This window comes from Scleropages formosus, chromosome 18, assembly GCF_900964775.1.
Source record: "Scleropages formosus chromosome 18, fSclFor1.1, whole genome shotgun sequence".
Taxonomy (NCBI): domain Eukaryota; kingdom Metazoa; phylum Chordata; class Actinopteri; order Osteoglossiformes; family Osteoglossidae; genus Scleropages; species Scleropages formosus.
In genome coordinates this window covers 21,347,202-21,368,792 of record NC_041823.1, presented here as the reverse complement: position 1 = coordinate 21,368,792, position 21,591 = coordinate 21,347,202, and the positions used below count along the sequence as shown (strand labels likewise).

At 39.2% G+C, this 21,591-nt stretch overlaps 1 protein-coding gene across 1 annotated transcript; it reads left to right on the top strand.

Annotated features, from left to right (window-relative positions):
- The first annotated feature begins 2,284 nt into the window (after positions 1–2,284).
- Positions 2,285–17,874, top strand: LOC108922177 (zinc finger protein 184). Its single transcript, XM_018732146.2, has 2 exons — positions 2,285–2,434; positions 13,416–17,874. The coding sequence occupies exon 2, from the start codon at positions 14,191–14,193 to the stop codon at positions 16,363–16,365; it is 2,175 nt and encodes a 724-aa protein (XP_018587662.1). The 5' UTR covers positions 2,285–2,434; positions 13,416–14,190; the 3' UTR covers positions 16,366–17,874.
- The last annotated feature ends 3,717 nt before the right edge of the window (positions 17,875–21,591 follow it).

Genomic DNA, 21,591 nt, shown 5'->3' with positions numbered 1-21,591 from the left:
CCGCACTTGGGTCCGGCACACCCACTCCCATCTTAGTCACCTTGGCATCGAAAGAACGGCACTAAGATGGTTTGAGTCCTACTGTCTGACACATCTTATCAAGTGGTCTGGCGGAGCTCCCGTTCTTCTTCTCTGCCTCTCTGAACCGGTGGTATTGGGCCTTCTGCTCTTCTCAATCTACACCTCCTCCCTTGGCCCTGTCATCGACTCCCATGGATTCAAATACCACTATTACGCTGATGATACCCAGCTCTTTCTCTTCTTTCTGCCTGGAACATCAGACATTCCCGCGCGCATCGCTGCCTACCTGTCAGACATCTCTGCATGGATGTCTGATCACCACCTACAACTCAGCATCACCAGAACAGAGATCCTACACCTCCCAGCTGGCCTGTCCTCCTGAAACGATCTGTCGATCAAACTGGACAACTCACTCACTTTGCCTACTTCCTTGGCTAAGTGTGTTGGCGTGACGATTGACTTAAATCTGTCCTTCTTTCAGCACATCGAAGCCACAACCCGGACCTGCAGATACATCCTGCATAACATCTGTGGGATCTGTCCTTACCTCACAACTGACTCTGCCCAACTACTTGTCCAGGCCATGGCGACATCCTGTCTGGACTAGTGCAACTCTCTCCTGTCTGGCCTTCCCACTACTGCCATCAAACCTCTGCAGCTGATACAGAATGCTGCTGCATGAGTTGTGTTTGACTTGCTGAAGGGTTCCCACATATCTCCTCTACTTGTTTCTCTGCATTGGCTTCCTATAGCTTGCCAGATCAAATTTTAGACCCTAGTTATGGTCTACAAAAGCATCAATAGAACTGCTCCCAGATATCTACAAGACTTGATCATCCGCTGCACCCCAACCAGACTGCTACTCTCTTCCACATCTGCCTGCTTGGTGGTCCCACACACAAAAGGTGAAGCATGGAGGTTCTTGGTTCTGGCTCTGTTGTGGTGAAACAACCCCCCCCAGAACTGTTGTATCTCTGTGACAATTAAAAAGGGTCTTAAAACTCCTCTCTTCCAGACTCACATTTCCCGTGATCTCTTAAATTCAAGTAAGGTGAAAATTGTTATGCACCATAACTTTAAGATCATGCCCAAATAAACCTTTATGCAGCTACTCCTGTAATGTAACGTAAATGATTGTATGTATGTTTAAAAATATATGATTATTATTATGGGGGTGCGGTGGCGCAGTGGGTTGGACCGCAGTCCTGCTCTCCGGTGGGTCTGGGGTTCAAGTCCCGCTTGGGGTGCCTTGCGGCGGACTGGCGTCCCGTCCTGGGTGTGTCCCCTTCCCCCTCCGGCCTTACGCCCTGTGTTGCCGGGTAGGCTCCGGTTCCCCGTGACCCCGTAAGGGACAGGCGGTTCTGAAAATGTGTGTGTGTGATTATTATTATTATTATTATTATTAACAATAATAATAATTACTAGGAAGGTGATCAGGAATCGTCAATATTCTGATAAAGTTTTATGCAGCTACTCATGTGATGAACATTGGTTCATATGGTGGAAAGAAACAAACTGTACTTCAGTCACGTCTGCAATTCTCTTCATCCTAATGTAAGGCACAAACTGTATTTTCTATGAGATGTACGTTGTTTTGGAGAAACGTGTCTGCTAAATGATTACATGTATTTTTCCTACACTGGATAACAGCATGGCCTCATTCCACACACTGGCTGCAGCAAGTGGGAGAACTGTAGAATTTTCTGTTTAGGCTGGGGTTTACAATTACCTTAACTGAATATTGTGACATTCAATTGGTGGTTATTTACATTGTGATAGGAAGTATGAAGTAATGTAAAATTACTGCGGATTCTCTGACTTCATCTCGTAGTATATTGCTCTTAGTTGGCTTTTGGAGGGCAGACTCGTGTGTCAACAAATTGCGTTGAAGATCTATGTGTCTCCATTCTATACTGGTGGTAAAAATAGGGTAATCCAACTACTTTTTTCAAACCTTCCTTGTCTAAGCTTACAGTTATTTACCTATTTCCATCATTTTATGCAACTGGCTGGCGCTTTTCTCCAAACTAAGTGATGCACAACTCAGAAAATGTATCATGAGGACTAATCTCGAAGGAAATTTGCCGGTGGCTTCAGCAGCACACATACAACAACATAATGACAACAGGAAAAAAAGTTTATACAATATTAATTGTCTACAGTGCCTACGTGTAATATGGATGCTCTCTCTCTCTCTCTCTCTCTCTCTCTCTCTCTCTCTCTCTCTTTCTTTCTTTCTCGAGCGCGCGCTCTGACTCCTCCCTCTCCTTTAGACAGCTTTTTGTTACCTTCTCAAATGTAACCCCCGGCTTCTTCTCAATGCAAGACAGGCGAGTCTATCGACAATCCTGACGTGGGTGAGAAGGTCTGAAATATTCATTAGAATACGCAGCCATCATTCCTATTCGATCTTGTAAGTATTACTTAATTTCGGTGTAATAAGCACAGAACACGGTCCGTCCGGTTTCCTGCTACTTCAGTGAAAGGAGAAAAGGCCTGCACTCCAGCCTGAGCTAGCATGCATGCTAGCCAAGTCAGGCAAGCAGTTTCTCTTAGTAATTTAACTAAATTATGTTTTTCCCCCACACATGAACTGTTGTACAAAATATCTGTATAACGAAATTGCTCCTAAATCGATTATGGGCGGTATCTCATCGTTAATAAATAATTTAGTTAGGTGTACCGTGTTCATCACTTCATCATGTTAATTTCGCGGGCGTTTTACGGAAATACGTTGGGACTTTATTATGTGTACTTTCTCTAGTGGGTTTAGGAAATACCACAATATTATTTTTGCTTCACTACTACTGTATAAGTGAGTTTAGCAATCCGTGTCGGTACAATAAAAACTCCTCGACGGTCCGGTCTTGCAGTACTCCGGCTCAGTCATGGACATGTAGGTCGCCGGTTGCACCAATGAATCTGAGCCCGCTGAAATAAACGCATAAACGAATCGAAACTGGTGTTTCAGTGAATAAACCTTCGTTAACAATACGTTAAGGCTACAATGGTAGCTAAATGTAAGGTAATGAAAACGAGTATTTGCATAAATCCAAAATGGCCGCTCATTTTTTGTCAACATGACTAGAACTGCCGTTAAATGGTAGAATGCAATGAGCATGTAAGCATGTGTATCCGTACGCTATAGTAATAGTATATTCTAATTTAATTAATGTTTTTGCAATTGTATGTTTATTGTGGTGGTGTATAAATTATGCTTTAATCTGAATATTCAAGGAAGGTAACGAGAACTTTTTAAACGTGGGCTTTAAGGACTTTAATTTTTTACCATGTGATTATGTGAAAAATGCATGCACAGCAGCTGACATTCTATGTAGGGTCGATATCAATGCATACATAGCATAGTATGCCACTTTAATGGCATGGAAAAAAATACTTAAAGGACAATACATCTCAATTTCTGAAAAATTGTCGATTTTGGTTTCAGATCCAATCCCTTATATCTGTCCTGCAGTTTTGTTTGTCTGCCCAGTGATTAATTCTGTGGGATTTTTTTTTGCCGAGTAGTGGTATAAGATGCATGTATTACACAAATTTCACATTTGTTTTACATTTACTTAGCTGGCATGTTTGAAAAAGACTTCCAATGTTAAGATAATTACAATGATTTACCCATTTATACAGCTGGGTAAATTTTACTCAAACACTTTAAGGTGAGTACATCTGTTTACAGGCTTATTTGTGTACACTGAAATCACAGTTTACACAGGGATTTGGGGACTGATATAACACACAAAGCTAAAGACATACAACCAGTTTAAAGGATAAACCTTGTAGGATATTCTATTATAAGCCTAAGCTTATGAAAGTGTTACATACATGGTAGAATTCCATACATAATTGTACAGTGCTACTATAGAGAATGAATATGATGAAGGGGTTATGGGGGGGGGGGGGGTGTCATAAATCACCCAGAAGAGGGTGTGAGGATCACTTGCTCAGTTGCATTAGTGTTCATAAGTGTTACTTTTATTCATAAGAAATATTTTTCCTGTAGAATTGAATATTCTGATGTATCGAGCTGAACGCAGCAGCCAACACACAGCTTATTAACTGAATACTGTTTTGCTTTAAAGTTTTTTTTGTTAAGATGCTTGTCACATTTATTATATTTGTAGTTTAGGAATGTCCAATGCACAGCCTGTCATTTCAGATAATGTAGCTTGTCAGAAGATTTGTAAATTAACATATACTACACCTACCATAAATACTATCAATTCAGTTGAATCAATCATACAGTACTACAGATAGACAAGCATACTCAAACATGCAGTGTGCCTTGGCTGGTGAGTGACCACAACAAAAACTGTGAAGTGTGGACCATTATGCCTAATCTGTTGGCTCAGCTGGCATCTTAGTGTGTGTTGTTCAGTTACTACTAAGTCATCCTAAGTGGCAATAATTTTGTACACTTGACTTGTATGTATGTTGTGATTGTATGACTGAACTCTTTTACTGTGAGTTAGTTATTGTAAATATTACTTATATTTACTTTAACTCGAGTGCTGGACATGTCGTACAAATAAGGAAAAATTTTTAGAAGTGAGATGGATGAACCTATACTTCATTCAATAGTGATGTAAATTTTTTTATATGCAATGAAGCAGTTTCAGTTTTCATAGAATCCTACATAAAAAAGGAATTATGTCACAAAATGTTCTACATTTGAAAAGTTTCAAGAAGACAAGGTATCCAAGCGAAACAGTGAACTGTCAGGGCACAAACGCTTTTTAAAAACCTTGTCCTCCCAGTGGAAATTACAGATAAAAGTGAGTTAGGCAGTAACTGAAATTATTGCCAAAAATATGAAGTGTTTTTGAATAGCAAATTCTTAACAGAATGTTTTGAGCGAGCTGTTGATACCCTGAGACAAAATGCAGTTTGTCAAAATAAGCCCAGTTTTATGAACATTGTAAAACTGAAATATTCACATTTCAAGTGTTATTCACTCACCCTCAAAAGTATGGCTGTCAGCCATGCTGCACAATTGGCAATCTTTATATTATAAACCCTCATATTACGATGGCATGACAGTGTTTATACCACGTTACAGTAGCCCTTTCATTATAAAAATGAGGTCCACAGTGCGATAAATTTCACAATACGATGGAAATACAGTTGCGTTCATAGGAGCCCATGGAAGTGACGGAGGCATTGGAGGAATTAGAGATGCTAATGGGGTATTTTCAGCCAATGAGCAGCTATCTAGTGGGTTGGTGTATCTCAGTGTTGTGGGTGGAATTGCCTTATTGTATGCCTGACCGTGGTGGAGGTGGCAGTAGTCCGATTGTGCCCATAGTGAAATTGATTAAAATTTGTCTATGCGTTGTTTTTTTCTATTCACTCCACGACCATCGATAACCCGCTGCAGCTCTTATAGTCTTTATACAAAAAAGCAGCAATCATACTTTATTATTCCTGGTGGAGAGATTCATTCAGGCTGCCACTGCAATGGTGCCAAACACATCTTTGGGAGGAAACCCACACAAACACAGTGAGAGCATGAAAGCTTCACAAATCACAAATACTGAGAGGAGATCAAAACTCCTGTTCTCTCCACCTGTTTAGGTGCTGTGAGACAACAGTGCTATATCTGTTTGTTTTTTTTTTTTTTTTTGTTAATTACCTTTTTATTATGTTAATTATATTTTTATTGATTTATTGTCTAAGTGGTTGCAAAACATTTTTAATGCTGGGAATTGTTTATTTGTATCATTAAAACTTCAATTTTGAGGATTGGGAATAAATTGACAGTATTTAATTTGGTTTTACAATACAGTATTTTCACCATACTATAGTGCCTCTGGGTTGAATTACTGTAATGTGAGTTTGCTGTAAATGAGATCTGTAAAGATTTTAAAATTAGTCATTGCTGGGTTAGGGAGCAAAATCCCTTCTGGTAACTGCATTTCTTCATTAACTGTGCAATTGGGGGGCATGTTCCATCCCATGAGGTCCCAATGACTGGTACAGTTTTTGTGAAACAGTTCAGAAATGGTAATATATAGCTATTTTGTAAATTTGTTGAAATACTACACATTGAAACATGCACAAATTTTCTTAAATGAACAAAAAAAAGTTACCTTTTTCTGTGGTATTATATGATGCATAATGTTATTTACATTGTAATGGTGACGGATACCGGGGTGCGGTGGCGCAGTGGGTTGAACCACAGTCCTGCTCTCCGGTGGGTCTGGGGTTCGAGTCCCGCTTGGGGTGCTTTGCGACGGGCTGGCGTCCCGTCCTGGGTGTGTCCCCTCCCCCTCCGGCCTTACGCCCTGTGTTACCGGGTAGGCTCCGGTTCCCCGTGACCCCATATGGGACAAGCGGTTCTGAAAATGTGTGTGTGTGTGTGTGTGTGTGTGTGTGTGTGTGTGTGTGTGTGTGTGTGTGTGTGTGTGTGTGTGTGTGTGTGTGTGTACATTGTAATATATGCTTTGCAAAGGAATGCTGACATTCATTCATACCATAAGCAATTGATGTATATTGCTCTACTGTCTGTGTAGATGCTAATGTTATGGGTAGATTGAACAAGTTGTTGCAGAAATGAGTGTTAACAATGTACTTATAATATGATCACTCCAGCATCAGTCCAATCTGTCTGGTGTAAGAACTGACAGGACCCCAAGATGTTGGTGATGAGGACTGTCAGCTCAATGCAAAAAGGCATGTGAAATTGGGAATAACTGTTATGGAGCACAGTTTCATAATTTACCAAGAGATTGTTTGTGATAAATCCCTGAAGCTTGAAAGTGTAGTGACAATTAAGGTTTGTTAAACTCAGGGGCAGATTTTGAAGATGTGGTTTAATAATACAAAGTCTAATGCTCAGCTGTGGAAAAATGTTGAAATGAGTTTTCACTCTTAAAGGTGAAGCGCAAACACGTGGAAAGAAGAGGAAAATTAATTTGTGAAGGTAAAGTTGATTGGATGTGTTTGCTTTTCCAGAATGCATTATATTTATTCATTTAGCAGACACTTTTGTCCAAAGTAGTGTACATCTCAGAGAAGAATACAGTGAGTGCATTACATGACCAGAAGGAGAGATTTGGATGCAGACATGTGATTCTAGAGAAGAGTTCATTTGTCACAATCTACCATATGACCCAGTATACATCACATGAGTAGCTCCATGAAGGTTTACCCATTATTCTACAATTTCTAATCACAGACTTACTAAATGTAAATATTAAAATTAAATGTAAACAAGTTTATAAATTTACATCTCCAAAACAAAGATTAATCCAGTTTGATCCTGATAAAGACCTTAGAAATAAAATTCTGTGGAAATTACAGTTGAAAACATTTAGCATTTTCAAACTCTGAAGTGCCATGTTAGAGGTACTTAAAAGTACATCAGAATTATATTTGAATTAATTGAAGAATTTGAGCTAAGTTATCAAGACTTAAAGAAGAATAACTTAAGTTTCACGCACTTTATCTGTTAACATAAAATTCCAGTCGATCTGTGAATGTAGTGTGAGGATTTTCGGTATGTGCCTCACTTGAAGAAAAATTTAGTTATCCTTTGCTGGGCTTGTTCAGAATTTATGTATCGCAGTGAAATTATTCAAAAATGTCCATCTTTTTACAGTCATTTCGGCTACTGAGTTTTCAAACCGTGAGTTGACTCAAACCTAATTTGTAAATAGGGGAACAATGTCAGTATACACAGAAACTCGCATTGGCTTATAAGCGAGTTTGTCCTCACCATGTTTATGTCTTTGTTTCGGCAAATCAACTGAACTCTAATTAACATAGTTGAACACAGTGGTTCATGGTGGAATACACAACAGTCAGTTGTTCTACATGATTTGTTTTGAAAGTACTCGTTGCGAGATTGTCCAGTGTTTTCCTGTTGTTTTCACATAGTCATTTATTACCTAAAAACGTAGTAAGAAAGGTGACAAGAAGTGTGTTGATAGAATTTCAGGTTGTGAGGGTAAAAGAAAGGCTTTATGTTATAAAGGGCTTTGAACGAAATGAAAGAACATGATCTTGTTTTGCGCACCTGGCATAAAGTAATCAGTGTTGCGTTAAAGCTATCTTCATCTTTTCAAGGTTAAATTCCTGTGTTGTAGTATTTCTTTATCATGAATTTAATCCTATTATTAATCCTATCCTAATGAATTTAATTTTTTTCCTGTATGCTTATTTTTGAGTGATCTTCCAAGCGCAAGGTTTTACAAGAATGTCTGCTGCTTTGTAGCAGAAAAAGCTGTATCAGATAAATTAAGGGATAAAGGACAACTAGTAGTGTAGTAGCTAGAGCTGCTGCCTTTGGACCCTAAAAGTCACAGGTTCAAATCTCACCTCTGGCTGTAGTACCTGTAAGCAAGGTACTTACCCTGATTGCTCCAGTAAAAATTACCCGGCTGTATAAATGGTTAAATAATTGTAAGTAGCTTAATATTGTAAGTCACTTAGGAGGAAAGCATCAGATAAATTAATGAATATAAATTACTTTTAATTATAATACTTATTTTTAAAGCATTAGATGTATTTGATACTGCTGTATTGTACAATAACTTCTCAGTTTAGACATGTAACTTGGGGTGTCATTAACTGAATTTAAATTTTTTTGTTCAAATGCATGTTCAAGCCTTGCATGTGTTCAAAATAATGGTTATAACCCTTGTCCAGAAAAGGTTGGACACACCTGGTGCAGTCTCAGAATTTTCAGTACTCAACATATTTTCTACACATGATGTACTCTCGGAAGTAGTTTCTTTGTGGAATCCAGGTTTTCAGGAGGAGGATGTCTGGAGATTTTTAAATTGAAAAAATTAACGGCGCATACCCCAAGATACATCTATTCAAGTTACAAGAATTGAATTTGGATTTCACATGCTGCCTTAGAGCTGTGCAGTGCAAGACATTTATTTTATTCTTTTAGTAGACATTTTTGTCCAACAATAGTTATTAGCTAGTGTTTAGCTCGCACCATTGTCCAAGGTCACCTACAATGCTGGATAACTAAATTCCGCACAGTCAGTGCTGTGTAATACACATAGCAGCTTGTTTAATGAGTGTGATTTCATTTGCATTGTTTTAATTGATTTCTCTTTATTTTTGCATTATTATTTCAAGTTAAAGTACATTCAGATTTATATGTATCTGTGATTTGTTTGTGATCATTTAAGTGTATGTAATACCTACAAAACATCTGAATGATGGAGACAGACAGCAGTATAATGTTGTACATTGATGAAGGGAAACTGCTCTGTAATGCTTTATGATAACTTTATTGAAGTAACTATACATTTGAATGAGGTTTTATTATATTTTAGCATAATTCAATATCAGTTTTGTGGTTCAGGAACACATATGTAATTGAAACTAATGGTTATCAGGCTGTGAGAATTAACCTATTGAAAGAATTTTTTTAGAAATGCATTAACCCTTTTAAGGTGGGAGAAGTTTCCTAGCGTTCTGCTGAGCAATGCTGCACCATTGTAGTCTGATGGAGGTTACCCCCTGACCTAAGCAAGAGATGCATAAGATCATGTTGTACTTTGTTGATTCAGTTTCTGAAAACCTTGTAATAAGTAATCTGGTTATTTTGCATAGTCAGAGCATATAACATTTTCCAAATTGTAGGGTAAAACTGTTTTCTTCATTAGGGCTGCAACTATTGGTTAGTTCAGTTGAGTACTCTCCCGATTATTCTGATGATTAATCAAGTAGTCTGATCAGATAAATTCCTATGAAAAATATTTTATTAAACAGCAATAGAGATTATGCTGGAGAGGAAATTTAGCCTATTTTGCCATTAAAGGCCATATTAATTACACTTCAGGTTTAAAAAAAAAAAAAAAAAACACATTTACTGAAATCCAATAAATTAAAAAGTATTTTTCAGATTACTTTTTCAAGGTGCAACTAAAAAGTAAGGCATAAGTAAAATAATCAACATTGCTTTGTACATTTTATCCGTTTACATGCATCTTAGTAGTAATGTAAGCCTTAAAGTAGCATGTGGTTTCAATGTAAAGATGAAGTATGTGTCCTTGGAAGCTTTTTGGCATTTCTAGGGGAAAAAAAAGCCTAATAAGATTACAACAACAGAAAACACACTCATGCACAAACAGAAGTTGCAGTGCCGCTTTGCAGACAGTTGAAAGGTGCATTCCAGCTGGGTTGGAGTATAGAGTGGAGATATTTGGAGTGAGCACCTCAAAAAAACCAAATCCTCTGTGTCTCTGCCCACACAGTCATATTATGTTAACAACATCAGCTCTTGGCACAACAGGAATGACCATCCGTGTGCTCCGTTTCTGTTTTTACATAACAATCATGAAAGATACATGTGGAACGAGTGCTTGAAGCCGAAATTTTATATCAAGGATTGTATATAATCAAGTTACTCACTGAACTGTTTCAGCCTTAATTTATTTAGTAAGCATGGAGGTACAGCTAATGAAATTAGTGTGGTGTTATACACAGTTAATTGAACTGAATCCAGCAATAGTATAATCTTGAGTTCAGATGGCAGCTGGAGTGATATTCATCATCAAAATTAATACAGCTATTACTGCCAAAGAGGTGAGTGCTCTGCGGGTCCGTTTTTGTTTTGTCAGTTTTGACCGAAAATTTTATCTCTATTTGTTAGATATGGTAGAGACAGGTATGACAACATTCAGCTACAAAGATGCTTCTTACCACTAGTGAGTTGTTTAGCTATGATGTTCAGTATGAGTAGGATTTTGTTTGTGCGTTGCTAGAACAGCATTTGCTAGTTCTGATCCTGGCAACCCCAATGTATGGTACCTTTGTTTCATCTGAACTGTAAATTACTGATTGAGCTACTGTATATTTACTGAATTGTTGTTCATGCTCACAGTTCATGTTAAGCAGAACATGTTCATATAGAACTTTTCAGTGTTACATATTTTAATTTAACGATAATGTTAAATTGTTGTGGAAGAAAAATACTTCATACATGTTCCTGTATTGGAAAAAATATAATATGTACTGTATGTGTGATCCTGTTTTTGGATAAACACTTTTGGGTGTTTAGTGAAAATGAACTGTTGCAGGTGTGCGTGCTAAGGAAATGTTCCTTTTATTTGATTATTTGGCAACGTAAAACAGTCTCTTTAAATACACCCGTACACACGGTTCTCTGTACACACACAGTCTGAAACCGCTTGTCCCAAGTGGGGTCGCAGCAAACCAGCACTCGGCTATATGCTGTTTCTCAGATATATTGCCTTATGTATGACCATGTCATGCTAGAAGATCTTGGAACTGAAAATTAAATTTATGGATTCCTTTAAGAATCAGAGGTTAAAAAGCATAGTGGTTAGTGCTGCTGCCTTTGGATCCGAAGGTTGCTGGTTTGAATCTTACCTACTCTTGTCATACCCTTGAACAAGGTACTTACTCTAAATTATTCCTGTAAAGTTTCCTTGCTGTATAAGTGGGTAAATGTAACAGCTTAACATTGTAAGTTGCTTTGAAGAAAAGCGTCAGTTAAATTAATGAATGTACGTACCTCTAATATAAAAGAAAAACTGAAATGAAATATAACTGGCATTTTTCTGTTTTCAAGTCAATTTTCATGAGGGACAACAAAACCTGATCAAAAGAACTCCTTGCATAAAGAAATAATGTAATTAGCCTTTAATACACCTGCCACTTCGTAAAATGTCTTAAAGATGTTAGTGTAACTTTTTAAAAGTAAAGCTTTTTTTTTTTTTTTAAAAAAAAAATAACACTGGCAACATTTTATGTGCCCCTCCCCAGATTAGTCATACAGTCATGACCGAGCTAGCTTTTCTAAAAACAAGACACGCTGTACTGCACTTTTCATCTAAGCACAGTCATTTTAAGTAGTAATATGTATATGGAATTTAATTGGGTTACATAAGTAATTTCACATTGTTAAATAGTCCCCAGAACTCCATTGGGTCCATTCTTATTACCTCCATAATTTGAGTACTATTTTATTCGTATGATCTAGTATTCAGATTTAAGAGTTCAGCAAAGGTGAAGTATGTAATGAGAAGCTTCTGTTCAAGTCTTGGGTCACAGAGGCTGTCTTGATTTGTCTCAAGAATGTAGCATGATATTTCACCTACACATGGAAGTGCAACTGTGAATGGTTTAATGAATAGAATCAAATATGTGGTGGTAGTGTAGCAGTAAGAGCTACTTCCTCTGGACCCAAGAGTTGCAGGTTTGATTCCCACCTCTGACTATAGTACCCTTGAGCAAGGTATTTACCCTGAATTGTTCCAGTAAAAATTACCCAGCTGTATAATTGGGTAAATAATAAGTACCTTAACATTGTAAGTTGCTTTAGAGAAAACATCAGCTAAACGAGTAAATGTAATTAGGTCTTTGTACTAATTCTGCCATTACCATGGAAATTTTGGTATTTACAGACCTGCTTGCTTTTTCTTGGTAAGATTCCTGAATTTAACCAATCTGTATGCCATTTTGGTGTTTACAGCTGTTTGAGCCATTTCTGTATGGTTTCAATGGCACTATAACCATGAGACAACTTGAGAGGCAAGTTACTCACCTGTGGCAGCTTATGCATAGTATTTATTCATTTAGCCGATGCTCTTCTCCAAAGCAACTTAGACTATTATGTACAATCACCTAGCCATTTGTACAGCTGGATAATTTTTACTGGCACAATATAGAGTAGGTACCTTGCTTATGGCCATTTCAGTGCATGGAATTCAAATGAGATTCAATTTATACAGCTGCTTGTGTGATGTACATCGATTTATATGGTGGTAAGAAACAAACTAACTGCTCTTAAGAATCACGCGTCTGCATCTAAGTCTCTTTTTGCTAATGTAATGCACACATTGTATCTTCTATGAGATGTATGTCGCTTTGGAGAAAAGCATTGGTAAATGTAAATGTAAACAGGCCACCTTCAGGTCTGAAGGCAGCAGCTCTATCTGGTATGCTAACACCTGCCCCAAATACTTTCTGACTGGTGGTTTTAAAAGATAATTGTTTATTGGACACTGTCAGGGCAGAAGAAAGATGTGTAGTATTATTATAAGCACTGCAGTTGAATTATTTTAAACTGTGGACCTTGGTAAAACATAAAATCTGTGAAACTAATAAATGGACTGTCCTCAAGACCCTTTAATCAATTCCTCAGATATCTGCATAGAAAGGACTATTTCTACCTGTATATAGATACTGTGACTCAGTTGGAAAGTTGAATAGCCCATGAAAATGTTCACCTATGCTCAAAATATTGGAAAAACCAATTATTAGGGGGTAAAGCTGATTATCAATGATCGGATATTGTTTTGTGAGTGCATGTCATAATTTAGCTCAGTACCTATTAGCTATGGTAGGACCTTTGCTTTCTCACGTTCTCTCTTTTCTCACTTTCTCAGATTCTGATTGAAGAATTGAGTCAGAAACAAGAAAGGAGGATTGACAGCAAAAGTTGATAAACACAATGGCTGGAAGTTATGTTCTCTTTACCTCAGGAGAAGGACAATCCAGCGAAATTACTTTACCAAGAAGCTGGCAACATAAATTTTGAAGTTTTAATATAGCTTGTCCTCACCAAACAGCTTTCACACTGTCATCTCTCAGAAGGGAAAAAGGATAGCCTCATTAAAGAAAAGACCAAGATTACACTCCCCCCCCCCCTCCTTTTTTTGTGACTGAGTCAAGGCACTGCCATAGATGCCAGAATGGCTGAACATTGAAAGAAAAAGAAGAGCAAGTTGCAGTCATGGTTAAAATTTCCTGCTGATGTGACAGTATTGCCTGGGAGAGATTTTTTAAGCGACTTCAATCAAATGTCCTGCTGTTCATGAAGTCACTTGTTTTGAAATCTCTTTTCAGTGGGCTCTGCCCATAGGAATCTACTCTTCATAGGAATCTCCAAATGTGAACATAGTCACAAAATTCATCTTTCATTCTAATTCAGAATTACTTAACTGTTTTGACTGACAAATTACCTTTTACATTGTACTCTGATTGCTTGGGATACATTTACAATGATGAAAGGACGCCACTGAGACAGATGGACGTTTTACTCCTTTTTTCCTGTGAATTCAACACAGAATTATAACATATCTTTATAAGAATATCACTATTCTGTCTTCTTCCAGAACTGTGAGTGATATTATCCCACCTGGTAATATTACACAATTAAAAATGGAGTATCCTCTAGTTGACTACAACAACTGTGGAGACCAAGTAGGAGGTACAGCTGCCTTCATCTGCACTGAATGTGGTGATGGCTTCAGCCACTACCCTGACCTGTTAAATCATATGGTTATACATGGGCCAGTTGATCCTTTCCCCTTTGATTGCCCCCCCAGTAGCTTTGGAACGCCTCTTGAGTTTGCACTCCATGAAAATGGCATGTTAACAGTTGTAGACAGATCGGTAGAACTAAACTATTTTTCACCTGCCACTGACAAACCTCAATCCCCAGATCTAATTTGGAGTCAAGACCATTCATTGGAGTCTCAGTCTGCTCCTGTTCTTCCTCCCACAGAAGCTCTACCTCTGGAGGCTCATTCTAGTACTGTTACTTTGTCACCAAACCAGGATCGCTCTCTAGAGTCTCATTCTGCTCCTATAATTTTGACAACTAATCAGCCTCTGCCCTCAGAGTCTCAACTGACTCCCGTAACTCCATCACCGACTAAGGCACAACGAGGTAGTTCTAAAAGTCTTGTACCTACTTATCCTGCACGGTTTAGATGTGAGACTTGTGGCCAGTTATTCAACACTCGATCAGGCTTACAGCGACATCAACGCTACAGAACCTTGGAGCGGGGATTTAAGTGCACTTTGTGCTGTAAGATTTTTAATGAACGAGAGGAATTGAGACAGCACCTTCAAGAACATGCACATGAGCGATTTTATAGTTGTGGGCATTGTGGAAAGCGTTTTCTCCATAAGGAAGCTTTGCACGCTCACCAGGAGGAACGGCATGGCAAGGCTGTATCAAAGACTTCAAAAGTGTCTGGAGAGGTACAGGAGAATAGCACTGATAAATCATACCCTTGTAAGTTGTGTGGGCTTCGTTTTTTCTGGCTGTCTGACTTGCAGAGCCACTTGCTCAGTCACGCCCATGGAAAAATTGTGTCTTGTATTTCTACTTATGATACGCCAGCACCCCAGAAAAAAACTCAACAGGATGAGAAATCTCATGATGGTAAACCCAATACAGCCTTACCTAAACGTACACATAAGCGTCAGGATACTGCCCCTAGCTTGAACACCTCCTTTAGACCATACCGCTGTGGTTTGTGTGGGAATCGCTTTCAGCAGTTATCAGATCTTAAGTTGCACCACCTTTCCCACCAAACACAAGAAGACTTTGTGAGCCCAGAACAAGAGCCCAAACCTAAACAGGTCCAAAGTGGAGCAGCATCGAAGCAACAAATTCAAAGTGGTGCACCTGCGAAAGAGGCAAAGCCACGGGGAAGGCCCCCTCGTGGGAACCAAGCTAATCACAATGCTCGAGTGTATCCTTGTAAACTATGCCACCGTGTTTTTGTGCATTCCAGTAGCTTGTCTCGGCATATGAGATACCACAAGGGGACTTTGCATACTTGTGTTTATTGTGGGAGACACTTTCCACAACGCTGTGATGTAAGAAGGCACATTGCTATGTATCATAATGCACAAGGAACACAATCAAAGGCTGAGACTGAAAAAGCAGTAGCAGAAAGTAGAAGGGATATCCATTTGCAACAGCCACAATTAAAACCACATTTACAGTGTCCACTAAAGCAGACAGAGAAAGGTGCATCAGAAAGAAAAAAGGATAGCAGTAACTGCAATTGCATCAAGTGTGGAAAGATATTTTTGGATTCCTCTGAACGGGATAAACATGGTTGCAACAGTCAGCACTCCTGTGACCCAAAAGAAGCAGAGTCATCCCCTAAGCCTCGGGTGACTTTCCAGTGTAGTGTTTGTGGAAAAGGCTTTGGATTACTTTGTGTTTACCAACGTCACCAGCGATACCACAGAAGAGAGCTTGCTGGTGAGATACACAAGTGTCCCCGCTGTCCAAGGCGTTTCCGACAGTCATGTGCTCTAATACGACATCTTGAAACGCACCAAAGTTTGTCCCCAGGAGAAGAGGACAAGGAAGCGCAAATATCTCCAACCACTGGATCCAGTCAGGATCCTACCTTAGTTTTGGAACATGATGAGGATCTTGAGGATGAAGAAGACTTGGAGGAGGAAGAGGCTAGTGGAGGTATTGCAGCTGAAGTGCTATATGAATGCACAGAGTGCACCCAGACCTTCTCTTCTTTAGTGACATTTTTACAGCACCAGAGTGCTCATGGCTCAGATAGCCTTGGATAATGGCATTACCTGACAGTCTCCTCTGGTTAATGACACAAATAGTGTTAGACTCTTTCATCCTTTACTTGTAGTAATGGAACTAAGATCTTTAAAAGAATGAGGCAAGTAATGTGGACTGGACTATAAAAAGAACAAGTTGAACAGTTGATTTCTTTTGTGATGTTTTGAGATTCTTTTGTTTGTTAATGGTTTTATGACTACTGGCAAAATGTATGCTAACTAGTTCCTCTTTGTAAAAAGCATAACTATATAGTGCTCTTCTTAAAACTCCAAAATTTGGTAATTTCACTGAAACTGATTCACAAAAAAACTGATTTTTTTTTTTTTTTTGGAGGAAGAAAAATATCTATATATACATATATATGTGTATTTGGGGTCAGTCTTGCTGGTTTCTCCTCAGCTCATTTGCATAAGTCTTGCTGGAAATGTAGTTTATAATATGGATGCCCAAAATGTAAAAACCTGCTTGAGGTAGGCAGGTTAATCTTCTAAATGTAATTTTGCATTTATGTTATAGGTCTCTTAAAATTTGAAATGTTTCCTTCTTCTGAATCACTAAGTTTAAACTTTTCATTCAGATTTAGAAATTTTTAGGAAAGCCTTTGACCTATTTTGCCTACTGTCTTTTGGTGTTCCTGAAGAGATGTCTGCTGGTTATATTTAACAGTTAGTGACCCTGAAACATATTTAACTGGATTATTTTGCAGCTTTTCATGGTGTCCCTCAGGGGTCTTTCCTAGGACCATTTATTTTATATACTTTTTCACCTTGTATAGATTTGTTTTTATTGACAGTTTGACAACTGGTTATTGGATGATTGCAATGGACTTCTAACTGAAGTGTGTGCTACTGTTAAATAAATTATAGAAATGTGCAGAATTTTGTCTTCCCTATTTTACCACACCGCATCACAACCACATATCAGTCGAGTGATATAATAGTTTCTTGATGTATTTCACAAATTTGGATTCAAGGTAGCAAGACATATCTGCAAGGTTATTAAACTACCATGCTCATTTTCTCCCATTCCCTACTCAGAAGATGAATGACCCCTTCCATTTTGTAAAGGTCTTGGAGCCTTGACTTTTGGCATTAATTTCCAACTGATTAAGGTAATAATTTAAATTGGGCTCTAGTATTTCAAGTAGTTTAAGTAAGTTGTCTTGCATATTAGTGGTACTGTTTTCTTTGCATGCACCCATTTCTTTAGTTTTGCTAATGCAAATCAAAATGGTTTTATAGCTCAGAATTTTATAGTGATCATCTTTAACTAGCTTTACCATATGAGATAGTCAGGCTTATGCCAATGGTATATTTTTTCCATGGAAATGTGGACCACAACACTGAAAAGACTTCAGTAGAGTTTGGTTTTACTGAATTCAAAGGAGAGGACTTTACCACCTAGAAATTGAGACTTTTGTGTTAATACTGCATTTTATGGCAAAATTTAGTTATTGCATCCTTTTCTATTGCCAAGTAAGAATGGATGTGTACTTTCTCAAATGTTATGTGCCATTATGATTAAAATAATAAATGTTTGGTATATCAGCCTGTGATCAGTTTTTTTAATGTGTTTTTTAATACCATGTGTTTTTCTTTATCCCTTAGAGAACAAAAACTACCATTTGTATTATAGATGCTTTATGCAAATTAAGCAGCCCTTGATACTGTTACTAGTTGTTGTTGGAACTATGAATTTGATGGAGACAGCATTTTTTCTTAAATCCCCTTCCTCTCTCATAAAGAATGTCTGTCATAGAACACAGTATTAGTCTTTTCATTGTTTAACAGTAATATTGGCTGTTATAAAGCAAATGGCATAAAAGGTTTAATATAAGCAAAACTGAATATTGTTCCTTGACTTGTAATGAAGGTGATCAGATAGAATTCAGCAACATTTTCAAATGTAGCTTTAATTCTGTGTCTGGGGTCATGTTTGGTAGGAAGCACAATAATGCAGGTAGCACTGGTGCCTCCCAGCTCTTGGGCTCTAGGTCAGGACATGGCTTTGAATCTAGTCAGGTCTGTGCAGAGTTGTTGAAACCCATGTTTTCATGAGTTTTTTTTTTTTTTATATTTGTCATTGCAATACCATAGATTGGCATCCCTTCCAAAGTGTTCCCTGCCTCACAGGCTGTGCTACCTTGATAGGCTCTGGACCACCATAACCTTGCACTGGCTAAGCAGTTGTTGATGGTTGGATGGTCAGTTGTAACAACTTGGTTTAGATCTATGGGTGATTTTTCTTGGAATCAGAATCCAATTTATTTGGTCAAGTATGCACACACATACCAGGAATTTGGCTTTGGTTCCCAATGGCTCATAGTGTACACACATACACACACACACACACACACACACACACACACACGCACGTTGACTGAAACCGTTTGTCCCGAGCAGGGTAACAGCAAGCCGGAGTCTAACCCAGCATCACAAGGCACAGGGGACACACCCAGGATGGAAGGCCAGTCCATCACAAGGCACCCCAAGCAGGACTTGAACCCCAGACCCACCAGAGAACAGGCATAGGCCAAACCCACTGGGCCACCATGCCACCACACCCCCCTCATCGTGTAGAGTAGACCAAAAAAAAAAAACACAACATATACATACATATAAACATACATACAAGTGCAGGGATGGTAAGGAATAAACAATGAGGGAGGGAATAAGTAAGAGGGAGAAAGTATTGCACAGACTTAACAGCGAGCTGTTCATGGACATAACAGCATGGGGAAAGAAACAGTTTTTGTATCTGGTTGTTTTAGTGCACTGAGATTTGTAGCGCACCTGTTGGATGGGAGAAGTTCAAAAAAGCTGTTGCCTGGGTGAGAGGGGTCTTGTCACAATTTTCCCTGCCCGTCTCCTTATTCTGCAGGACTACAGGTCCTGGAACCAATAACCTTTCTTGCAGACCTGACTATATGGTGCAGCCTGTTCTTTTCTTGTTTGGTTACTGATCCAAACCAGACTGTGATGGAGGAACTGAGTATAGACTCATTGACTGCTGTGTAGAACTGGATCAGCAGCTCCTGTGGCAGGTTGAGCTTCCTCAGCTGGTACAGGAAGTGCATCCTCTGCTGGGCCTTTTCTGTGATGGACATCGTGTTGGTTTTCCACTTTAGGTCTTGAGAAATTGTAGATCCTAGGAACTTAAAGGTGTCCACCACTGATACCACCCAACCAACCAACCAATGTCAACAGCTTGTCCCGAGCAGGGTTGTGGCAAGCCCGGACACAGGGCACAAGACTGAAGGGGGAAGGGACATACCCAGGACTGGACGCCACTCCGTCGCAAGGCACCCCAAGAAGGGCTCAAACCCCAGACCCACCACACAGCGGGCACCAGCCAAACCCGCCACACCACCACTGATACAGCATTGTTAAAAATGAAGGGGGAGGGGGGGTTCCTGCTGAAATCCACTGTCATCGCCACCGTTTTCAGTGTATTTACCTCCAGATTGTTCTGACTGCATCAGTGGACCAACTGTTCCACCTCCCATCTATATGCAGACTCATCACCATTTCTGATAAATCCTACTAGGGTTGTGTCATCTGCATATTTAAGGAGCTTGACAGAGGGGTCCCTTGAAGTGCAGTCGTTGGTGTAGCGGGAGAAGAGCAGTGGGGAGACCACACATCCATGGTGAATACCAGTGCTAATTGTGCAGGAGGTGGTTGTGAACTTCCCCAGCCTCACCTACTGCCTCCTGTTTGTCAGGAAGCTAGTGATCCACTGACAGGTGGAGGCAGGCACCTTGAATGTGATGAGTCACCTTGGTTAATGATATTAGGGCCTTACAAAAAGTTAGTAACTTTGAAAATGTGTTGAAAGACCAAGCTAAACTGCTTCCAGTATTTTCCTTTTGGGAGGATTCTGAATGGGCTTCTCGAGGCAATGTATATTCTACCTTAGAGGGAGCATCTGAATCCCTCTTGATCAATGGTTTTCTTGATCAAGAATGTTTTTTTTACTGCTTTCAAGTTGGATACAACGAAAATATCCATGTTCAGTCTGTTATCCTGCAAATGGTTTGTTGGGTAGACATAGGTTGCAGTACTAATGAATGATGCTACAAATTGACTTTGCCTTTTCCTAAGCATTCCTCCTATCTACATTTGAAAGGGCAACAGTAGGAAGGTGTCCTGAAAACTATTTCACCTACTCAACAACAGTAACTATAGTAGTTATGTCTGCAGAATTACTGTTTTAGACTTCAATCAGTATGGTAATGTTATGAGCCAACTAAATGTAACAAGTCTTTGAGATGAACAAGATAAACAATTTTAAAATTCTAAATCCAAAAGGGGCACTTTGGTACATTCCCTGCCAAACTAATGGGTTTGCATATACGGTCCGGGTCCTTGGCACCATCGAGACAAGATAGCAACAATAGACCAGGCACATCCTTTTGGTACTGGTAACTGGTGTCTATCAGGCCTGTATGAGGTACTTATTCAGACTCTGTTGAGATACCTTTCTCAACCCTTCTGTCAAAAAGAAGGGTACTTAAGGAAACTTAACTCAAGTTCAAGTTGTAAATTGGTAACTCCCTTTCTCAAAAATGAAAATAATATATGTATCCATTCATTTTTCAATAAATGTTTATCCTGGGTGGGGGCACAGTGGTGCGGTGGGTTTGGCCGGGTCCTGCTCTCTGGCAGGTCTGGGGTTCTCCTCTTGCTTGGGGTGCCTTGTGACGGACTGGCATCCCGTCCTGGGTGTGTCCCCTCCCCCTCCAGCCTTGTGCCCTGTGTTGCCAGGTTAGGCTCCAGTTCACCGCAGCCCTGCTTGAGATGAGCGGTTTTTGAGAATGTCTGTGTGTGTTTATCCAGTTCAGGGTGATTGTAGCTCAGAACCGATCCTAGAGAACAGAAGACATAATGCAGGGTACACTCAAGAGGGGGCACCAGTCCACTACAGGCTACTCAGGCACACACTAATGGAAAATGTAGATTTACCAGTTCACGTAAAACATGTCTTTGGAATGGTTGAACAACCATGTAGAGGAAACCCACACAAATGCAGGAGGAATATGCAAACTCTATGAATACCCAGATTCAAAACAAAGTCCAATCTCAGAGCCCAGGATAAAAGCTACCAACTATGCCATCTAAAGCTGTGAATCACATTTTGCACTTAAACCATTGCTTTGCCTATTAAACTCAAGATCCTCTCTTCTTACAGTGCAAGTGGATAAGTATTGTTAGACCTGAGATGAA